The 20,778-nt window shown below is 34.4% G+C and overlaps 2 protein-coding genes across 2 annotated transcripts; one reads left to right on the plus strand and one right to left on the minus strand.

The window, feature by feature from the left end:
- Positions 1-16,089: 16,089 nt before the first annotated feature.
- ONS95_011185 (uncharacterized protein) lies at positions 16,090-18,458 on the minus strand. The gene is made up of 4 exons (XM_058504784.1): positions 17,431-18,458; positions 17,155-17,371; positions 16,979-17,098; positions 16,090-16,928 (listed from the first exon to the last, which is right to left on the minus strand). The coding sequence occupies exons 1-4, from the start codon at positions 18,067-18,069 to the stop codon at positions 16,285-16,287; spliced, it is 1,620 nt and encodes a 539-aa protein (XP_058359340.1). The 5' UTR covers positions 18,070-18,458; the 3' UTR covers positions 16,090-16,284.
- Positions 18,459-18,580: 122 nt separating this feature from the next.
- ONS95_011186 (uncharacterized protein) lies at positions 18,581-20,750 on the plus strand. Its single transcript, XM_058504785.1, has 5 exons — positions 18,581-19,036; positions 19,087-19,374; positions 19,432-19,936; positions 19,984-20,097; positions 20,148-20,750. The coding sequence occupies exons 1-5, from the start codon at positions 18,962-18,964 to the stop codon at positions 20,711-20,713; spliced, it is 1,548 nt and encodes a 515-aa protein (XP_058359341.1). The 5' UTR covers positions 18,581-18,961; the 3' UTR covers positions 20,714-20,750.
- Positions 20,751-20,778: the final 28 nt, after the last annotated feature.

Genomic DNA, 20,778 nt, shown 5'->3' on the forward strand with positions numbered 1-20,778 from the left:
GCCCCCTGCTTTAGGATATTTAGGTACTACTTTACCTTCTTAGTAACTCTCGGACTAACTTTCTTTAACTTCTTAATCTACTCTTTATCTATCTCTATTTCTTTGATAATCTCTCCTTATTATATTCCCTCCTTTAATACCCTTTTAATTAGATCCTTCTACTTCTACTTTCTAAGTCGTAGAACTTTTAAAGCTACTAAGTCCTTTTCCTTCTTAACTTACTCCTTTAATACTTTCCTAGGGTTTACTTATTTATTATCCTTTCCGCTCTTCGGTTTTTCACTTCTAGCTCTTAATATTCCTATAGCTTCCTAGTCCCCCTTATTTTTTTTAATATCTGATTTATCCTAAGTTACTACTCCTACTACTATTACTTTCGCGGGTTTAGCCTTATTTATAAGGTACTATAGCACTTATATTAGCTATACTATTAAACTACTCCCCTTAGCTTATCCCTTACCAGTTCCTTATATTAAGGTTCCCCTTTAACTAGCTTATATACCCTCTATTACTAGGACCCCCTTACGCTACCTAACTAACTGCCTCCTGCTACTTATATATCCGTAATATATCTAGCCCTAATAGTTATATACGAGCCCCCTTTTTATATCTATTAGGAAGTCTAAGTAGTCCCTACGGAAATATCTATTTTCTAAATAGTAGAAATATTAGTTCTAGCGATCCCTATAAGTACCTACTATATATACTCTAATTAGTAAGTTATTTAGATGCCGGGATTAGCCTAAGTAAGCTCCCTGTAGTAGTCTAGATAGATTAACTCAACTACCGGGTCCTACTAAGTAAGCTCCTAACTGATTTCCCTCGCTAGGCGGGCTAAATCCTGATCTTCCCCCGGGTACTTATAGAGCTCGCGATACTCTTATAGCTAGCGCTAGCGCGTTAAATACCTAGGTTATCTCCTCTACTACTTCTATAGATATAGTTTTTAGGCTAATAATAAGGGGAACTAGCTAACTCTCTGCCTTAGAGGCGATAGGTACTTAGCTAAGTAAATCTACTAATTTACTAAGGCTCTTCTGTTTCACGCGACTATTAGAAAACTCTCGGACTATCTTATTAGATATATAAATCTTAGTAGCTATCTTAACTAAGTTATTAAACTTAATTATACCCGGCTTATTAATATTAACCTTATTCTTATATATTACTTTCTTACGAATATCCCCTAGTAGCCTATTTAAGAACTATACTCCCTGAGTATAATTTTCTAACTAGCCCCTTTTTACTAGGATAGCTGATATTATAGTAAATTATCAAATGAACTACTTTATATCACTTTTTATAGTTCGCGGTTTTAACTTTAGAGCCTTAAGGAATAATCGGGAGTTTATCTGTTGAAAAGTATCCTAATCCTTATACTCCTCTAAAAGAGAGACTACTAGCTCTTCCTAATTCTTATTTATCTACTCTAGTAGCGTCTTAATATACTAACTAATAGTGAGATTATAATATCAGGGAAGCTATTTAATTCGGTTCGTATCCTTTAATTAGGCGTTATTATACTAATCAGTATACTATTCTAAGAACTCTGTAATATTAGCTCCCTTAAAGTATAGCGCGCCTAGTATACCTAGGGCTAGTATAACTAAAATATACCTAACTTCCGCTATCTTAGAATTTATAATCCTTAATTCTTAATAGCTTTTCTCCCGGACTTAAATGTATTCTACTATATTACTTTCCTTTATACTTAGTGTTCTCTAGTTCTCAGGATCTCCTAGAAATATAGTTATATTAGGGAATTTAGTAAACGATTTAAACCTTTAGTGCCTACTTATAAGGTATAGTATACCTAATATTACTAGAGTTAAAAGTACTAGAGTTACTAGTAGGAGCGTAGTAATTATATTCCTTATAACCTCTAGACTTAGCTCCCTTAATTACTCTAACCTCCCTAACCCCTTTTCTTTATATCCCTTTTTCACCTTACTTTAGGCCCCTTTTTTATATTAGACTTACTTTCTTTTTATATTTATTTATTCCTTACTTGTTTTCCTTATATAAACTTTCTCTATTACTATAGTAACCTTATTTTCTAAGCCTATTATAATAACTTTCCCTTCCGTGCCTTCTTAGCCTTTTCTACTTATATTCCGCTATTTCCTAATATCCTATTCGCTAAATAAGGGCTCTTTAAGCCCCTTTTTTCTAGCTGTTTCTTATATATCTATCTATTACTATAACTAAGTTACTAAGTAATAAAATTCTAACTCTTACTTTTACTACTAGCTTAGCTATATCTTAACTATTCCTCTACTTTACTTCTAGTTCCTTACGTAAGTTACTAATATAAAGAAGTAGGGTAATACTATTAAAGTATATAGTAAGTAGGGATATAGAGAACTACTAACTAAACAGGTAGTAAGAGTAGAAGAGAGAAGATAATATATTTGTTACACGCTATCGCGCCTATCTATATAACCTTACGGAATAAGCTAACTATCTTCCGACCTAGAATCACACTACCCTACCATAATACTAAGAATATAGCTATAATAGAGAGACTAATTTACTAAGGGAAGGAGTAGTAGAGCCTCCTAAGGAAGAGTATAGTAGAAGTTATAGTACTAATATAGAGTATAGTAATATTAAGTATCCTAATTAAAAGTATAGATATAATAAACTAAGAATAGATAATTAATACGCTATTCTATAATAACCTTAACTTACTATACTTAGTAAGCGCTATTAAAAGAGTAAAGTAGCTCTCTAAGGTAAAGCTAGGGAAAATATATAATATAATTATAGTTAAATTATATAGTAAGGAGATTATAAATATATATATTATAATATAACAAATAGTCTAGGAGAGCGCTTTAAAAGTAACTTAATAGTATAGCTGAAAAGCTTAAGTAGTATAATACTTTAACTACTATAGCTTTAATTATATAGCTCGTATATATACTATAGTAAGAAAATATAGATTCTACGACTTAAAGAAGCACTAGACTAAGGAGTACTCCGAGCTAAAAGTTACTATTATATATAAGTGTAGTAATTATAAGAGGAACTACCTAGCTTTCTATAAGGAATATAAGTAGCAGAAGAAGGTTATAGAAAAAGTAGTATAAGAAAAGTAGTAACTAGTAAAGGAACTACTATTTCCTAGTACTTTAATATTAACCTTATTAGTATTAGAGAAAGGTAGCAGATAGTCGACTTCCTTACTAGTAATACTAGTACTAGCTATACTAGTAATAATAATACTAGAGCTAACACCGGAGAGTACTAAAGGAGATACTATAGATATAGATATAAACTAGAGCTTACTAATCTTTAATCTCCTAAAGACCTTAAGGTAATATATTTATTTCGAAATACTAGAGAATATAGAAGAGGTATTTAAGGAATCCTTAGCTCTTATAGTAGCGGACCCGGACTTAGTCTTAAAGCTAAGGAAGATACTAAAGCTAGTAGCTTATAAACTTCAGAGCTCCTTAGTTAAGCTTATAAAGGAAAAGAAACTAAGCGATAAGTATACTATAGTAATAAGACCTAAGACTATTAGTAAGTTTAAGAGAGCTTTAAAGAAGGTTTATAAAGATTATATAAGACTACTAAAACTCTAGAAACTTATAGACTCCGGAAGAGATAAGGACCTTAACTAGGAAATCGATAACTTAATCGCTAAGAGCGCTACTATTAATAAAGCTAACCTGAAAGGAATAAGCTTAAGAGCTAAATCAGAAGAGGTAGAGTCTAGTGTTTCTATTAACTCTACTATAGTATTATTAGAAGCTTAGTTAGTATTATTATTAAGCTCTATAAGTATATTTATATAGTAATAAACCTAGAACTCTTACTAATAAGTATATACTAGTATAAAATACTCTTTATTCTATAGTATAATATATAGAAATTATATAATATAATAAACTTTCTATTATAAAATAAGAAGACTTAGAAGTATAATATTATTATAATCTAAGAACTATAGCTTAATAGTTATAATAAGAGGGCTACTTATAACTTATCCTAAGAGCGGTTTAAAGCTTACTTAGCTAATACTAAGAGACTACTAGTTAGCTTCTTTATCTATAGTAAAATCTACCTTAGCTTAGTCTATATTATAAGAAGAGGACCTTATATAAGCTTAGTATATATCACGATTAAGTTAGGAAGTACTATAAAGATAATTATAGTATATAATATATATAACTTATATAATATATTAGATCTATATATATATAGAGTCTAGGAAAGAATACCTTAAGAGAGTATATTACTAGAACTAGATATTACTCTTAAGAAGTTCTAGAATAATAGTTAAGTAGTAGTAAGGGACTTTAATATATATTATAAGAAGTAGTTTAGGAACTTATTACTTCTAAATAGCTACTTAGCTATAAGAGTATATATAGAAGTAGTAAGAAGTATAATAGCAGATTATAGCCTTGAACTTACTTTCTTAGTAAGTATAATTACTTAACTAAGAGTAGATATTTAGTTAAGTCTATAAAGTATAGCGATCGACTTTAGCTAATATAGTATTAAACTTATAGATAAGCTAACTACTTATAGAGTAGTCCTAGAGTTAGATATAGCTTTAGATTACTTACTAATAGAGATAGTAATCTTAATAGACTATTCTAGAACCCTAATAGTCTATTAATAGGATTATAAAACTATAAACTAGGTGACTTTCTAGAGAATACTCTAAGAGCTCTTACTCTCTATAGCTGAAATTAATACTATAATTACACTAATAGACCTTAATAATATTACTAATAAGGTAATAGAAGTAATATAATAAGTAGTAATATTAGCTATAATAGAGAAGGAGTATACTAAGAGAATAGTCCTAGGGTTTATAAGGGCTTATAGAGAGGTAGTAAATAAGGTTAAAAGAGCTTAGAGATAGTAGAATAAGGTCGGAAATACTATTTAAGACTTATAAGAGTTTATAATAATAAAAAGGGCTAGAAAGAAAGTAATCTAGGTTATATAGAGAGATATCTATAGAGAGAAGGTATTAAGTATATAAGATAAGAAGAGGTTATAGTTACTAGCGAGGTAAATAAAATAGAAGAGTATTAAAGCCTTAGCTTTTATATTAGATATTAGGAAAAATAATAGAGAGTTAGTAGAAGATATAGAAAATAAAGTAAAAGTGTTATAAGCTATCTTCTTCCCTTAACCTCTAGAAGTAGACCTAATAGATATATACTTCTATAATTACCTTATACTAGTAAAGCGATAGACCTCGATTAACAAGTAAGAAGTCCGGGAGATATTAAGAGATACTTCTTTAGATAAAGCCTTAAGGGAGGATAGAATCCTTAATAGAGTTCTAAAAGCTATAATAGATATTCTAGCTCTAATTTACATAAGACTCTTTAACTAGTCTATTCGACTCTAATACTATCTAAGTAAGTTTAAAAGATTAGTTATAGTAGTACTAAGAAAACTTAGGAAAGATAACTACTTATAACTAAAGTTGTATTATCTAGTAGCTCTTATAAATATAATAAGAAAAGTTATAGATATTATCTTAGTAAAGAGAATATAATATTACGTAGAATAATATAAGCTTCTCCTAGTGTTATACACTAGAGGCTAGAAGTAGTTCTTATATAAGTATATAGTATATCTACTCCTAGAGAAGATATATATAATATAAAGGAAATATAAGGTAGCGAGCCTCTTAATACTCGATATTTCTAGAGCCTTTAATAATATCTCCTACGAAAGACTCCTTTATAACCTTCGTAAATAACGCCTATTAGAAGAGATTATTTAGTAGATAGCTGTAATAGCACGGTTTAGCGTTAGCTAGCACGTGAGCGAAATAACCACGGATCAGGTGATAACCTCTCTATTAGCGCGAATATTAAGCTAAGGAGCTCTCGATTCCGTGGAGGGCGCTCGAGCCTATATAGATAAATTCCCCGGGCTATTCCTGATTAGGCCTAATTACACTTGACGTAAAACTTGACGTAAACTCCTATAGTACTATAGAGCTATTTCCCTTTGTGTATAACTAAGTGGGTAACTATCGGTAAACCTCTTTAGAGTTAACCGAGCTTTACCGAGTTTTACCGAGCTTTGCCGAGCTCTAGACTCTTCCTAATCGGGTATAGTAAAGAAGTAGTTACTACTACCTTTATATCACCCCCCCCTTTGAAAAAATCGAGTTATAAGCCTAAAAGCGTAATAAAACGATTAAAAAAATAAAGTAGAAGTGATTATTATATATTAGAGATTAAAAGTAAGTAAAAAGAGGTATAAAACCAAACTAATAAGCAGATAAAATAAAGCACTTCTTTAACGCTAGTAGTCTTATAACTACAAATAGTATATATTCACTAGATATTCCTGGACCGCTTATTCCTTATTAGGATTAGCCTTTCGCTAAGCCTTTTCTATTCGTATTATAATACGGGCGATTTCAACGAGTTTTCGGTTCTAGGCTTATATATAGGTTATAATACGCTCTCTATTAGGTTTTAAGCCTTATAGCTTGTAATTCGACTTATAAGCGTCTAGCGTTAAGAGCTTTTCGTTAAATACCTGATAAAAGGGGTTCGCTATACTATTTAGTTTAGCGAAGAATCGAGCTATAGGCTTAGTAAGGTAAAGTAAATACGCTAGTAATAAGGAAGCTAATTCGCTAGCTTCTAAAGCTTATTACGATATAAGCTATAGAGCAGGGAATCTAGGCTCTAGTTCATTGATATTAGTCGAATCGTTAACTGGGGTTATAGCTGTAATAGGCTATTCTAGCTAATCTTTAGCCTCTGATTCGCTTATAAGATTATTACTTATAAAAGTAAAATCGTCGTTTTATAATAGAGCGTTAAAGGCGAGCTTTAATTAGCTAAGAGGTCTTCCGCTGTTAATTTTATAATAGTTATATATAGCTTTAGCTGAATTACTGAAGCTGTTTACGTTATATTATATATTATCAGGGGGGTAGTCTCTCTACTCTACTTAATATTATATTATATCATTATAATAACGATAAGCTAGTATATGAACTAGCTCGTATTTATCTTCGTTATATTTTATATTATCTATAGTGTTAGTAATATTTGATTCGTCGTTAGCTCGCTTATACACTTTCCGTAATCGAGAGAAGTTAATAATAAGGTAGATTTTTATCGAAGGAGGTAACTCTAACTCGTAGGTATAGCCTACTTATCGTATAACTTTATAAGAACCTCGCTTAATAAAGTCTAGCTTCTTTAAGGGCTATATCAACTTGAGGTTTTCTATATATAACTATATGTGATCTCCTATGGTAAAATCGATATCTCGTCTCGAACGATTCATATACTCTCTTTAAGAGGCTTGTGCTTTACTTATATATACCTTCGCACGCTCTATTATATTATATATACACTGTGAGGTGTTTATTATATTACTTTTTTAAGTACGTTTGTATTACGTAACTATGTTATTATCTCTAGTACGCTATGTATTAGTGTCGAATAGTAGTAGAGCTAAGTGAGGTTTATCGTTAGATCCGGGTCCTAGAATTAACGCGGGAATTGCTATGTTTTAGTATAGAATTAATATCTGGGTGGAATCCGGTAACCTAATATCACTTCTGTTATATAGTGTAGAGCTATTTCCCCTTATACTTTAGTTACCCTTTTGCACGGTAGAGCTACCCTTTAGCTCCTGTACTAGCGTATAACTAGTACTACTTAGCGTAGAATCTGGTCTAGATATTTGTTTACCTTAATATTCCTCGCTTAAGTGTTAAGTAATCGACCTTAATACTTAACGATTATTCGAGCTAGTGTTATTACTAGCGCCTGAATTTAAGGACTTTAATAGAGTTTTAGATCTAGTTATAGCAGCTATATTGTTTTTTCTAATATTATTAGTAGCTTCGCTAGATAATTACTCCTAATCAAAGGACGTCTTAAGCTTATAGCTGTTAAGTACTTTAAAAGGACTTAGCTACCCTAAGCTAGCGTGTAGTAATATTAACTACGTGTAGTCTAATAAAGGTAGTATTTCAGACTAATTATCTTAATAGTAATTTAAGAACACTTGTAGTCGCTGTTTTAAGTAGCGATTATAGTTCTCTGTTTAACTATCGGTTTGCGGGTGATACGCTGTAGAAAGCTTTAATTTAGTTCCTAATAAGCGATATAGTTCTTACTAATATTTAGAAACGAATTAAGAGCTTCTATCGCTTATAATCGTATTAAGGGCGCTGTAGTATTAATAGATATATTTTATAAATAACGCAGCCATTTGCTTAGCGTTTATTCGTCTATTACAAGTAATAGAAATCGATTGCTTTGTAAAACGGTCTATAACTACTATTACGTAGTCGTAGCCGTGTCGATCCTTTAGTAGCTCCGTAAAATTTATACTAATATCGCGCTAAGGCTTTTTAGGGATCAGTAAAAGTTGTAATAACCCTAGTGTTTTATCTGTCGATTTTTTAGTCCTTTGATAATTGTAGCACCTATTGATGTAGTTAGCGATATTAACTAGTATATTAGACTAATAATATCGAGCCTTTATAAGCTGATACGTCTTATCTCTACCGGGGTAAGCTGTAGAGATCTGATTATAAGCTTCTTTAATCAGCTGATATTATAAATTAGTGATATTAGGGACTAATAGTCTTCCTTTATATAATAATAACTTGTTTTTAAGCGAGAAGTTATTATTAGGCTTTTCTTTTACTTCTATTCTTAGAGGCTCATAGGACTTTTCTTATCTATTAGCTCTTAAAAGCCTATTAACGAAGTAGGAGTCGTCTATAATAGTGCTTATAGAAGCTAGCTATAAATCCTCTTTTATAGCCTCTTCGACTTAATCAGGTTATAATAACGATTTTAGATAATACTTTACTTTTATAGCGTCTTAATTTTTAGTATTATTTTCATCTCTTATAAGAATATCAGCTTTAGTGTTTTCAGAACCTCTACGATAGCTAATAATAAAATAATAATCAGCTAGCGCTTTAGCTTAACGCGCTTATTTACTAGTTAGAGCTTTAGTTATTATAAAATACTTTAGCGCCTTATAATTAGTATAGATCTTTATACACTAGTAAGTACGCTCTAGGTCGGATCTCCAGTTTTTAAGCGATTTTACAATCACTAATAACTCTTTATCATATATCTTGTAATTACACTCAGCAGGGGCTATAGTCTTAAAGTAGAACGCTACAAGGTAAAATTCGCTATCTAGGTGTTTCTAAGATAATATCCCTGCTATTACACTGTCGCTAGCGTCGGTTTCGATTATAGTCTCTAATTCCGGGTTATAGTAACGTAGTATAAGTACTATAATTAAGCTCTTTTTAAGCTTCTTGAATATATTTTTATAGCTATTATCGAATTTAAACTATACTTCTTTTTTCGTAAGATTAATAAGTAGCTTAGCGATTTTACTATAGTCCGCTATAAATTATTAATAGAAGTTATAGAAGCTTAAAAAGCTTTATATTCTGCGTACTAAGCTAGGGTCTTTCTAGTCTCTTATTATAGAGATTTTATCTTAATCGACTTCTATTCCTTTAGTTGTAATTATAAAGCCTAAGTATTTAGTTCATATAACTAAAAACTCGCTCTTTTTAATATCGATTTATAAGCTAGCGTCTTTTAGCCTTTTAATAACTTTTCGTATATGATCTTTATACTTATTAATATTTTCGGAATATATAAGAATATCGTTAAGGTAGGTAGTATAAAAATCGTCTAAATAGTCTAATAAGATATTATTTATATGCCTTTGAAAAGTAGCGGGTCTGTTTATAAGACTAAAAGGTAGTACTTTATACTTATACGCTCTATAACGTGTTCTAAATGTAGTTAGCTCCTTACTATTAGAGTCTATTCTAATTTGATAGAAAGCTTATCGAATATCTAGCTTTATAAATATCTTAGCTTTACTAATACGAGCTAGTATCTCGTCGATTAAAGGAATCGGGTAGTGATCTTTTCGCGTAATCTCGTTTAGCTTCTTAAAATCGATATAAAAGCGTAGGCCACCCCCTGGTTTTTTAACGAATAAGACTAGTGAAGCGAAGGAAGTGTTCGAAGGCTCTATAAAGCCTTTATATAAATTATCCTCTAAGTAATCCTTAGTTAGGACTAGCTCCTCCCGTGATATATTATATAAAGGACTGTATTTTAAGTCATAAGGTTTATCGAGAACTATCTTATAATCGTAGTCTCTATAAGAAGGTAGCTTATTAGACTCTTGTTTACTAAAAGTATTGTATAAGTCCTTTAAAAACTTAGGTACTTTCGCTGTTATTTCGCTTCGATCCTTAGGGGAAAGCTCAGCTATTAGCTGATTAATCTTATATAAGCTAGTTATAAATAGCTTAGTTCCTTGCCCTTTATCTCTATTTATTATTCGACTAAAAGTGGTAGCGCTAATAGTAAAAATATCTAGAGAAGAGCTAGTAGGATTTTTCGATTTTAATAGAGTAAGTGGATTATAATATAAGGTAACTAGTTTATAAGAGCTAAAACTAGAAAATCCTAATAACTCTCTTTCTATAGTTTTAAGCTATTTGTATAGCTCGCTTTTAAACGAATTTTTAGCTACTAATTTAGGGCGATTCGCTTTTCGCTTCCTTTTCTCGCTTATAGCGATAGGTGCTAGCTTAAGTTCTTTAGCCCCTTAAGCCTCTAGATATCGATTAATGTTATCTTAATGATTTTTATCGATTAGCTTCTTTTTAAGTTGCTCTCGTCTAATCGATATTTCCTTATAAAAAGGTCTAACGCTCTTAGGAAGCTTGCTAAGCTAAATCAAGGCTTTTCCCGCTATATCTAGTAATACTTTAAAGTACTCTAACTAAATACGGCCTAGAATAAGGTTATAATTACCTAATTCTAGTAAAAAGAAAGGTATATTAACTATTCTACGCTTATTAATTATAAAAGAGAGAGAGAGATAAGACGTAATCTGATTATTAGCGATTCCGTTATAGCCTTTTATTATAATAGGCTGTAATAACTGTTAAGATGTGACGCTAAAGAGATATTATAATTTCTTAGTAAAAGGCTTATTTAGGAAGGCGAAGCTATTAGCGCCTATATTAATTAAAGAGCGTAATTAGATAGAATATCTGTTTTTACTAAGGCGATAAGGGTAGGTAAAGTATAGACCGCCTATTAGCGTTAATAGGTCTAAGTTAGTTAGATCTATTACGTCGCTATATTCGCCTAAAAGAAGGTCTTATTTTAGGCCTCTTCTTTTAAATCAGCTTCGCTCTCTGATTAACTGATTTCGTTGATTTCCTCTTGATTTAGTTCTTTAAGATCACCTGATTTAGGCTCAGGGTATTAAGGTGATAAATACCCTACCTTATTACACTTATAATAGCGTACTTCCTAATTAGGCTTTATAGCTGTAATAGCTATAGTTTTTTCAGTAGTCTTTTTTATGTAATTATTATTATAACGATTTTATATTCTTTACTCTCTGCGAGCTGATCTAAAGGTTCTAAAGCCGCTAGTTATAATAATAGACTCTTTTCTTCTTTAATTAGCTATTAGCTTTTCTTATTCGTGCGATTTTAGCGTAGCTTAATAAAATTCGTTAAATCTGTTAATAAAGTTTACTACGGGTTTTATAGTAGCTTTAAGATCAGAGTATAACTTTATATAGAAGTAGTCTTTTAAGCGATCCCTAGGCTTTCTAGCCTTATTAGCAAGGCGTAGGAATTTAGCTTTAAAATTACTAAAATCGTTAGTAGATAATATATATAAGCTATTATATTCGGCTTTATATATCGATATTTACTTTATAATAAAGATCTTACGTAAATCAGCTATTAGCTCTGTATAGTATATATAAGGATCCCCGCTATATGTATTATGCCTTATAAATAAGGCTTCTTGTGCTTTATCCTCTGTTATATTATATACGTAGGTTATTCGAGTAAATTCGTTATTAAAGTAGTTTTAATTTACTTTTAGCTTAGAAATAATCGATAATTCCTATCGCTTAAACGTAGGGTTTATACTGTCTATAAGCGGCTTTAAATTACGTATTTTTCCGGTCTTACGCCGCTTATTGTTATATCTAGGAAACCGGTTAAGGGCCCCTATGATAGTAGCTCTAATTATATCTCTAATAAAAGAGGAATTTACAGGAGAAATTAGAGGTAAAGACGCTCTAGGAAGCTCTCTTTGAATTTGAGTTATAAAGTAAATTGTAGCGTTCGCTTCTCTAATTAGTCGATTAAGCGATAGAGTTATAATACGCGTTATAAGTGTTTTTTCCTTATCTCTTTACCTACCTCTAGTATATTCTATAATATTTATTCTAAGTGTATTTTCACGAATATACCTTAAGGGGCTTTCGTCTCTTACTTGATTAAGGTTAGAGTTAGAGCTTTTTAGCTCTTATAGTTCTTACTGTAATAAGCGATTCTCTTTAGCTTACTCTTATATTATACTATATAGTTCAGCGATTTAGTCTACTAGACTCTTATTAGCTGAATCTCGCTATTATAAGCGAGACCTAGGTCTAGCTATAGAAGCTTCTTCTACCTCTGATTAATCTATATTACTAGCGCTGGGTATTTATACTCTAGCAGAGGTACCTTAAACTAAGAAGAATAACTCAGCTTTATTATTAACTCTTAATTAGTTCGATTTATCTTAATTTTCTATAGAAGTTATATTTCTACTCGGAGAGCTATTATTATAATTACCCCGAGTATTATATTAAGAACTTATAGTTCGTATTATTAATTAGCTACTAAAATCGCGGAAATCGATTAATATTTAACTAAGATATCGTTAAGTAATAATATAGGGTTTTTAAAAGGTAAGTCGATTATATAAATAACCCCTTTAGCGTATAAGCCTAATAAAAGCTCTTTTCACTATTATAACGTAGAATAGTAACTTTTATATTACGTACTAGCGTATCTTATCTTATTACAGAATAATAACTGTTGTAATAAGTACTAAAATAACTCTTTTTAGTGTTTTACACGTATAAGTTAAATATATATTTAAACTCGAGGATTTGATTAGTTCTTTTAGGGAGCTGCGCGTATTAAAGAATAGGAGCTATAAAAACGGTCTTTTCTACTACTACTAGGAGCACGCTAGTGGGCTCGCTTAGCTCTCTAAAGTAGCTCTTATTCGCTATCGTAACGTAATAACGTTTCTAAGAGAGATATTAGCTCTCGTAATAGCTAATAGCGAATAAGACACTAGTCCGAGTTAGGAGAGTTCTTGACAACTAGTACGACGCTTAGTGGTCGGATTATATAGCTAAGTCCCGTGACTTAGTTAGACGTTTAGGGTTAATATAAGAGTGTTAGGTAATAATAAGCACTTATCTGCTTTTAGCTAGCCTCGTAATTCTAACTAATAGTAAAGCTAGGCGATTCCAGCTTTCAAATAACACTAGGCTAAGCGTAGTCTTATAACTTCGTATAAGTGGTCTATCGTTATATAACTAATTGCGTAGCGCTAGTAAGGTAGCGACAATAAGAGTTGAAAAATAAAAGCTCGCTTAAGGTAACGAGTATAAGTCGTCAGGATATTATTACGCTATCACCGGTAGTATAATTTAAGCTTAATATAATATAATAGCACAGTTTAGCATTAGCTAGCACGTGAGCGAAATAACCACAGATCAGGTGATAACCTCTCTATTAGCGCGAATATTAAGCTGAGGAGCCCTTAATTCCGTAGAGGGCGCTCGAGCTTATATAGATAAATTCCCCGGGCTATTCCCGATTAGGCCTAATTACACTTAATATAAAACTTAACGTAAACTCCTATAGTACTGTAGAGCTATTTCCCTTTACGTATAACTAAGTAGGTAACTATTAGTAAACCCCTTCAGAGTTAACTGAGCTCTACCGAGTTTTACCGAGCTTTGCCGAGCTCTAGACTCTTCCTAATCGGGTATAGTAAAGAAGTAGTTACCACTACTTTTACAATAGCTAGCTACCTATAGAGTAGAACTATATAAATTAAACTTTATAAAGGCGTAAGTATAGAGTTTAGAGTCCCTACTAGAATCCCTTAAAGCTTACTACTATTACCTATCCTATATCTATTCTATAGTATAGACCTACTAGAGATAAGTCGTTTAAAAGAGCTAGTAATAGGCTATATTAATAACACTAGCTTTATAGTAGAAGGAGCTACTACCGAATCTATAGTACGGAAATTAGAACTCTTATACCTAAAGGTAGAGAAATAGGCTTAGTAATATACTTTAGTATTTATACTATAGAAGTATAAGCTTATATACTTCACTTATAAGAGTAATAGAAGGAAAATTATAATATAAGATAAATCGATCGACCTCGGAAATAGTATAGAGGTATAAGTAAAGACTTATACTTATTACCTAGGAATTATCCTAAATAGTAAACTAAATAGTATAAAATATATAAAATACATTAAAATATAAGTAGAGAAATCTATCTAAGCTATAAGAGTAATCTCTAGCTTAAAGTAAAGAGTATTAAGAGTAGATATACTAATACTAGTTAGAGTAATTATTACTCTATAGATATTCTATAGTTATTCTACTTAGTAGATCTTAAATCTTATTTATAGGAAAAAGATATATTAAGTAAAATAACTAAGAACACTAGATACTCTCTAAAAGAAAGCCCTTTATCTAGCTACTAGAGCCTTCTAATCTATAGCTATAATAGTACTTAACGCCGAGATAGAGATATTTAATACTAAAGTATAACTCACTTAGCTTAGCTTAATTACTATATATTAAATTAGAACCTCCCTAATATACTAAGAGATAAGGATACTAAGGGAGAGAAGTATAATAAGTAAGAAACACCTAAGGAGATCACTACTCTAAGAGCTAAAGAAGAGTATAAGATATATTATATTACTAGAGGTATTTAAAAGACTTAAATAATAAGTACTAGTAGTAGCTGAACTATAGTAGATTCCCTTAACTTATATTATTAAAGACGCCGAAATAGTAATAAAATCCTATAATAAGCTCTAGTAAGAGAACCTAATATCGTATATATAAATCTTTACTAATAGAAGTAATATTAAAGGATAGGTAAGAGTAGCTGCGTAGGACTTAAAACAAAGAAGGAAGTATTAACTAGATATTAGTTTATTCTCCTAATTTATAGTCTATAGCACTAAGCTATATAGTATCTAAATAGCGCTAGATATAGCCCTAAAGAATAATAATATAAGAAAACTTACTATCTTTATAGATAACTAAGCTATAATCTTATCCTTAGCACGCCCCTGGAAGTAGTCTAGCTAAATAATTCTATAGAAGATATACTACTTAGTAAACGTCCTTTAATATAGATAAGTACTAGTAATAATATACTAGATTCTAGTATATATTAGAGTCCCTAGGAATAAAGTAGCGGACTAACTCGTAAAAGAAGCTATAAGCTAGAGATACCACGAGGATAGGAGCTAGCTAATAAGGGGAATACACTTATTATAGCTCTCTTAATTAATCTCGTCGTATAAGAGATAGATTAAGGAGAAGGCGAGACACTAGTAAACTAAACACTAGAACTAAAGCGAGATATTACTCCTTTATAAAGAAACCTAGAAGAAGTTCTTCTAATATTATATTAACTAATATATTAATAAGCTCTACTAGGGCTTTATAAAGGCTAAGAGTTTAGTACTAATCTAGATAAGGACTAATAAGATCAGTCTCTGCGGCTACTTTTATATAATTAAACGATTAGATAACCTATAGTATAACTACGAATAAGCGTACTAAATAATTAAATATATTATTAAAAATTACGAATACTTAGATAAATTAAAGGATAAGCACTTTATAGAGGTCTATACTAATATAAAGGTATATCTGAATAACCTAGAGCTTATCCCTAAAATAGTAGCCTTTATACTTATTATAGGCCTTATAAACCCGAAGGCGATATTTATAAACTTACTACTAGAGTAGTAACTTACTTTATACTTTCCTAAGGGGCGGCTAAAGTAGTAAATTAGTAATAATACGATAAGGAAATTTGAACTCCTCGCTAGAGAGAGGCTATAATAATAGTAATATATATCAGAATAGAAGCGAAAGGCTTAGGAAATATATAAGATTATATAGAGTTATACAGGTTTTTAATATTATTTAGATTTCTTTTATTTATACTAGTTTCTTTTATACTCTGTTCAGCTCTAGATACGAGGCTAATTAGCCCGTGATTATATATATAACTAGTCTATAACAGTACATCTACATAGCGCTAGAGAGCAGCTAAATAGTCTATAGATTTAAAAAAAAAAAAAAAAAAAAGATATCCAAAACACCGAGCCGCCAAATGATGCTCTAGTTTTTCGTCGGCACAACGTGCTCGTGACGCTCCTCGATTGTATCATCCATGATTGCCAGCTTTTCCGATGCCCTAGCCTTCACATCCGCCTCCTCACCATCAAACAGGACCGAAATTTCTTCCAAGGCTTTCCCCTTCGTCTCTAAGAAGAATAGATAGGCAATGATACTCTCAATCAGCAGTATCACAACATATACAATGTAGTACTTCCAACCTGCATTTTGAAGTCCGATCGGGTTGACGTATTGGTTGACAAACACTGCAACTTTGGTGGAGAACACATATGTCGCCATGCCTTTTGCCCGGACAGAATAAGTCAGAATCTCGACAGAATATGCGACGGGTAAGGGCGAGAACGCGATGCAGTAGAAGAACTGGAAGATGAAAATGAAGACCAGGACTGCGATGGCGGCCGAGTTTGCACCTGTTTGCGCAAACAGGGCAGAGCAGATTGTCCATGTGGTGAAGATTATGAGCATGCCGACGGTTGAAATCCGGAAAAGAGGTCGTCTGCCAATGCGTTCGGTTAAGAAAGCTGATGTCAGAGCAATTCCAAAATTCCAGATGCTGAGAATGCCGTTGATGAGCGCTTGTGTGCCTTTATTGGTGATTCCGATGCTATCTAGAATCCTTGCCAGGTCTAAAGCCATCGATTAGGATCGTTTTCGCTGCACAGAATTCTGTACTTACAATACGATACGAGCCCGTTACCCGACCATTGTGAGAACGTGCCCATGCAAACGACGATGAACACACGATATCTGTTTCCTTTGCTGCTAATCATTGATTTCCAGGTCGTAGCCCCGGTTGCTAGTAGAATGTTAGCCAATGTGCTGGAGATGTCCTCACTAGGTCCAAGTACGTACATTTCTCTAGCTCAATTGCAGCGCAGATCTCAGCATATTCAAGTTGGACCAACTCAGTCTGCACTCCATCACCATGGTATTGAATCAGTGCTGCCATTGCCTCGTCACCCCTGTCGTTTGAAATAAGCCATCGAGGCGATTCAGGTAAGAACCAGATAGCTGAAAGTTGAATCAAACTGGGTACCATCTGCAAGAGCGAAGGGATTCTCCACGACCACTGTGAGATCTCGCAGTCAGTAACTGATGTTATTGAGAGATTGCGCACATTTATCTTACTGTGCTGGGAATGAGTCGGGTCCCGTATGTAATCCATGCGGCAAGAATACTTCCCAAGAACCAACAGGTATTGCATACAGCAGTAACAGCTACACGCTCTTTTGGGTGAGAAAGTTCGGTGACGAGACTAGGCGAAGCAGTGGTACAGAAAGAAAGTCCGAATCCTAGAATGAACCGTGCAACACAGAACGTTGCGAAGTTCTTGCTCTCGCACTGGATGATAGCACCGGCGATCATGATGATGCTCCCGACTGTAATGCCCATTCTCCGCCCATATTTATCAGCGACCCATGGAGCGAAAGGAGTCGAGCATATTGCGCCTAGCGCAATGACTGCAGATACAAGACCAAGTGTTGAGCCTCTGGGTCGTCCGAAGTAATCGTCCCAGTATGAAACTGTCTGAAGGGAGTTCATCATAGAGCCATCATAGCCACTTGTCATATAACTAACAATGGCTGCAGGAAAGAGGAGGCCATAGAGACGACGACGAGACGCGACCTTGTACCATGACGGAGCTTCTTTGGCGAGTTGGGATATCTTTGATGGTTCATAGGCTGCTGATGGCGCTGATGAAGTGCGAGCCTCTTTCTCAAGCAGAGATTGCCTTGGAGCAGGGAACCTTTGACGGAAGTTATCCATGATGAAATCTGTTTCAACGGTGAAGAAGAAGAATAAGAAGTTATTGATCGAAAACAGAAGTGCTGGCGAGCTCTGCTCAAAATTTGAAGGACGAGCTGTTCCTACTTATACATGAATGGTTGAATGTTGTCTATCGAGCTGGACAAAAAGGAAGCAAGCCACTAGGAGCCACGAGAGTGACCCGTAGGTACGGAAACAGGATGGGGAAAGTAGTTACACTCGCCCCGGACCTCCAAGAGTGGGCGGAGAACTACATACTGTCATACGATCGGTCTCACGGAAATGGGGAATATTCCCCAGAACCCAGAAGAGTTCATTGCAGTGATGGGGTTAGCGGGGCCTCCACAAACGAGGTTTTCTAGCCAAGGCGCACCAGGGCTCGCTTGGACGGGGCAAATCCGAATGCTTTCCCCGCTGGACGAAGCCATGACACTTGGTATCCGTAGGTAGAGATAACATGACTCGTAAAAAGTCTCCACTGGTCAAAGTCAACTCAGCTCCATCAAAGAAAACATGGAGTTCAGGAACCAAGATTGGCCCAGCCAATTATGTATCCCCACCCGGGGCAGCTATCACATTTTGCCCCGATCGAATAAACTGAGCTGTCCCAGATGTCCGGTTATCGAATTCCGTTTCATCCCCAGTTCTATGTTATGCTTCAGATAGGTATCAAGCAACCCACCCTTTACGGAGCCCAAGAGGCGAGCCAAGAGTATGTCCGTCATGAGTGGGGTTTGCCTTTTCTATTTACTCTTCCACTCGTCGCGCGTGTGTTCAGTATTTAAAGCTCCCGTTACAGCTATCTGTTTTCGTTTCATTTTCTTCCTCTGTTCCCATCCACAACGACTTGTTGATAATCTATGTTAATATTATTCCTCCTTTGACAGCCATCATGTCTACCGGAATGTTGAAAGTTGAGGGTTCGAGAGTTGTTGACGCAAATGGCCAAACAGTGGTCCTTCGTGGGGTAGGTTTTGCTTCTCGACTGTTGGAGATGATCACTCACACTGTCTCCAGACAGCCCTGGGAGGCTGGATGCTTATGGAAAACTTTATGAACGGATTTCCTGGTCGGGAATGTCAGATTCGCGGTGCTCTTCTCGAAGTCCTCGGACAAGAGAAGTGTGAGTACTTTTTCGACAAGTTTCTCGAGTACTTTTTCACTGAAAAGGATGCGCAATTTCTTGCGTCGTTGGGTTTTAACTCTCTCCGTTTACCTTTGAATTATCATCACTTCGAAGATGACATGAATCCAATGGTCATCAAAGAGGAAGGATTCAAGCATGTTGACAGGGTTGTTGAGCTCGTAAGCTTCCGTGTTCACTTTGGCAAGTATTGATTAGGCACTGACTTAATGCCGCAGTGCGCGAAATACAATATCTACACAATAATCGACCTGCATGCTGCACCTGGTGGTCAATCTCAAGATTGGCATTGCGATAATCCCACAGGATACGCCGCCTTTTGGGACCACAAACATTTCCAAGATCGGGTCGTCAACCTCTGGGAAGTGATCGCTGCTCGATATCGATCGAATGCTTGGGTCGCTGGATACAATCTTTTGAATGAGCCAGCCGACAAGCAATGGACACGCCTGTTGGCCTTTTACGACCGAATCATACCCGCTGTTAGAGCCATTGACCCAGATCACATCCTCTTCCTTGAGGGAAATACTTTCAGCATGGACTTTTCTGGGTTCGACAAAGTCTTCTCAAATAGCGTTTATGCCGTGCACGATTACTGCGGCTTTGGATTTCCCAACAGAATCGGCAGATACGTGGGTGAGAAAGATCAAGATGCTTACATCCGAAAAATGTATGACCGAAAAGTGGAGTTTATGAAGCAGCACAATGTCCCAATCTGGAATGGTACTTGACAGTCACCCCCTTAGTTAAACAAAGCTGACTGTTGTTAGGCGAATTCGGCCCAATATATGAGAAGGAGAGCAATCCCGAATGGAAAGTACAGAACGAAGAGAGGTATAACATGCTCGATAAGCAGATGGAGATCTATACTTCCGAGGAAATCGGTGAGCAAGATTCCGCTCGGCAACGGATTTTGACTAATTCATTGAATCAGCGTGGTCTATATGGGCCTACAAAGATATCAACATCATGGGCATGGTCTTTGTCAATCCAGACTCGGCATGGATGAAGCTCCTCGGTCCTATCTTAGAAAAGAAACGAGTCATGGCAGTCGACTCATGGGCATACGACGACGCACATCTGCAAGAAGGACTGTTTGGCCCCCTACACAAGTGGTTCGAAGACAACATTCCAGAAGAGCACAGCAAAAAATACCCATGGCAATGGCGTATGAATATGCACGTCTTCAGAGGAATCCGAGGAATCACTTTAGCCGAGTACCTCATCCCAGAATGGGCTGAGTACTTCCGTGGAAAGACTTTCGAGGAATTGGATGAGCTGGCTGCTAGCTGGAAGTTCGAGAACTGTGTCGGAAGGGAGAGATTGAATGACACCCTGAAACTTTTCAGTTCCATGAAGGCCGATGATGAGAGACTAGTTGGCAAGGTCATCCAGCCAGTGGCATTGACAAATGGGCAAAAAGAAGGCGTCTTTGAACTATCGCCTGCTGAAAAGGCAAGATTAAAGGCATCAATTAAAGAGATCAGAGTAAATGCATAGCTCCATAATTCTAATAAATTCTAATTTTATTACCCCCCGAATACTGGACAAGTCGTTTCGCTTAA

The sequence above is a fragment of the Cadophora gregata genome (assembly GCF_030347475.1).
Source record: "Cadophora gregata isolate MNR1 chromosome Unknown scaffold_5, whole genome shotgun sequence".
Classification (NCBI taxonomy): Eukaryota; Fungi; Ascomycota; class Leotiomycetes; order Helotiales; family Ploettnerulaceae; genus Cadophora; species Cadophora gregata.

Coding starts and splice junctions, on each gene's coding strand:
- ONS95_011185 (XM_058504784.1), bottom strand. CDS start 18,069: ATGGATAACTTCCGTCAAAGGTTCCCTGCTCCAAGGCAATCTCTGCTT. Junction 17,099..17,154: donor TGCAATTGAGCTAGAGAAAT/GTACGTACTTGG, acceptor ACATTCTACTAG/CAACCGGGGCTACGACCTGG. Junction 16,929..16,978: donor TAACGGGCTCGTATCGTATT/GTAAGTACAGAA, acceptor CGATGGCTTTAG/ACCTGGCAAGGATTCTAGAT.
- ONS95_011186 (XM_058504785.1), top strand. CDS start 18,962: ATGTCTACCGGAATGTTGAAAGTTGAGGGTTCGAGAGTTGTTGACGCA. Junction 19,937..19,983: donor CAATGTCCCAATCTGGAATG/GTACTTGACAGT, acceptor GACTGTTGTTAG/GCGAATTCGGCCCAATATAT. Junction 20,098..20,147: donor CTATACTTCCGAGGAAATCG/GTGAGCAAGATT, acceptor TCATTGAATCAG/CGTGGTCTATATGGGCCTAC.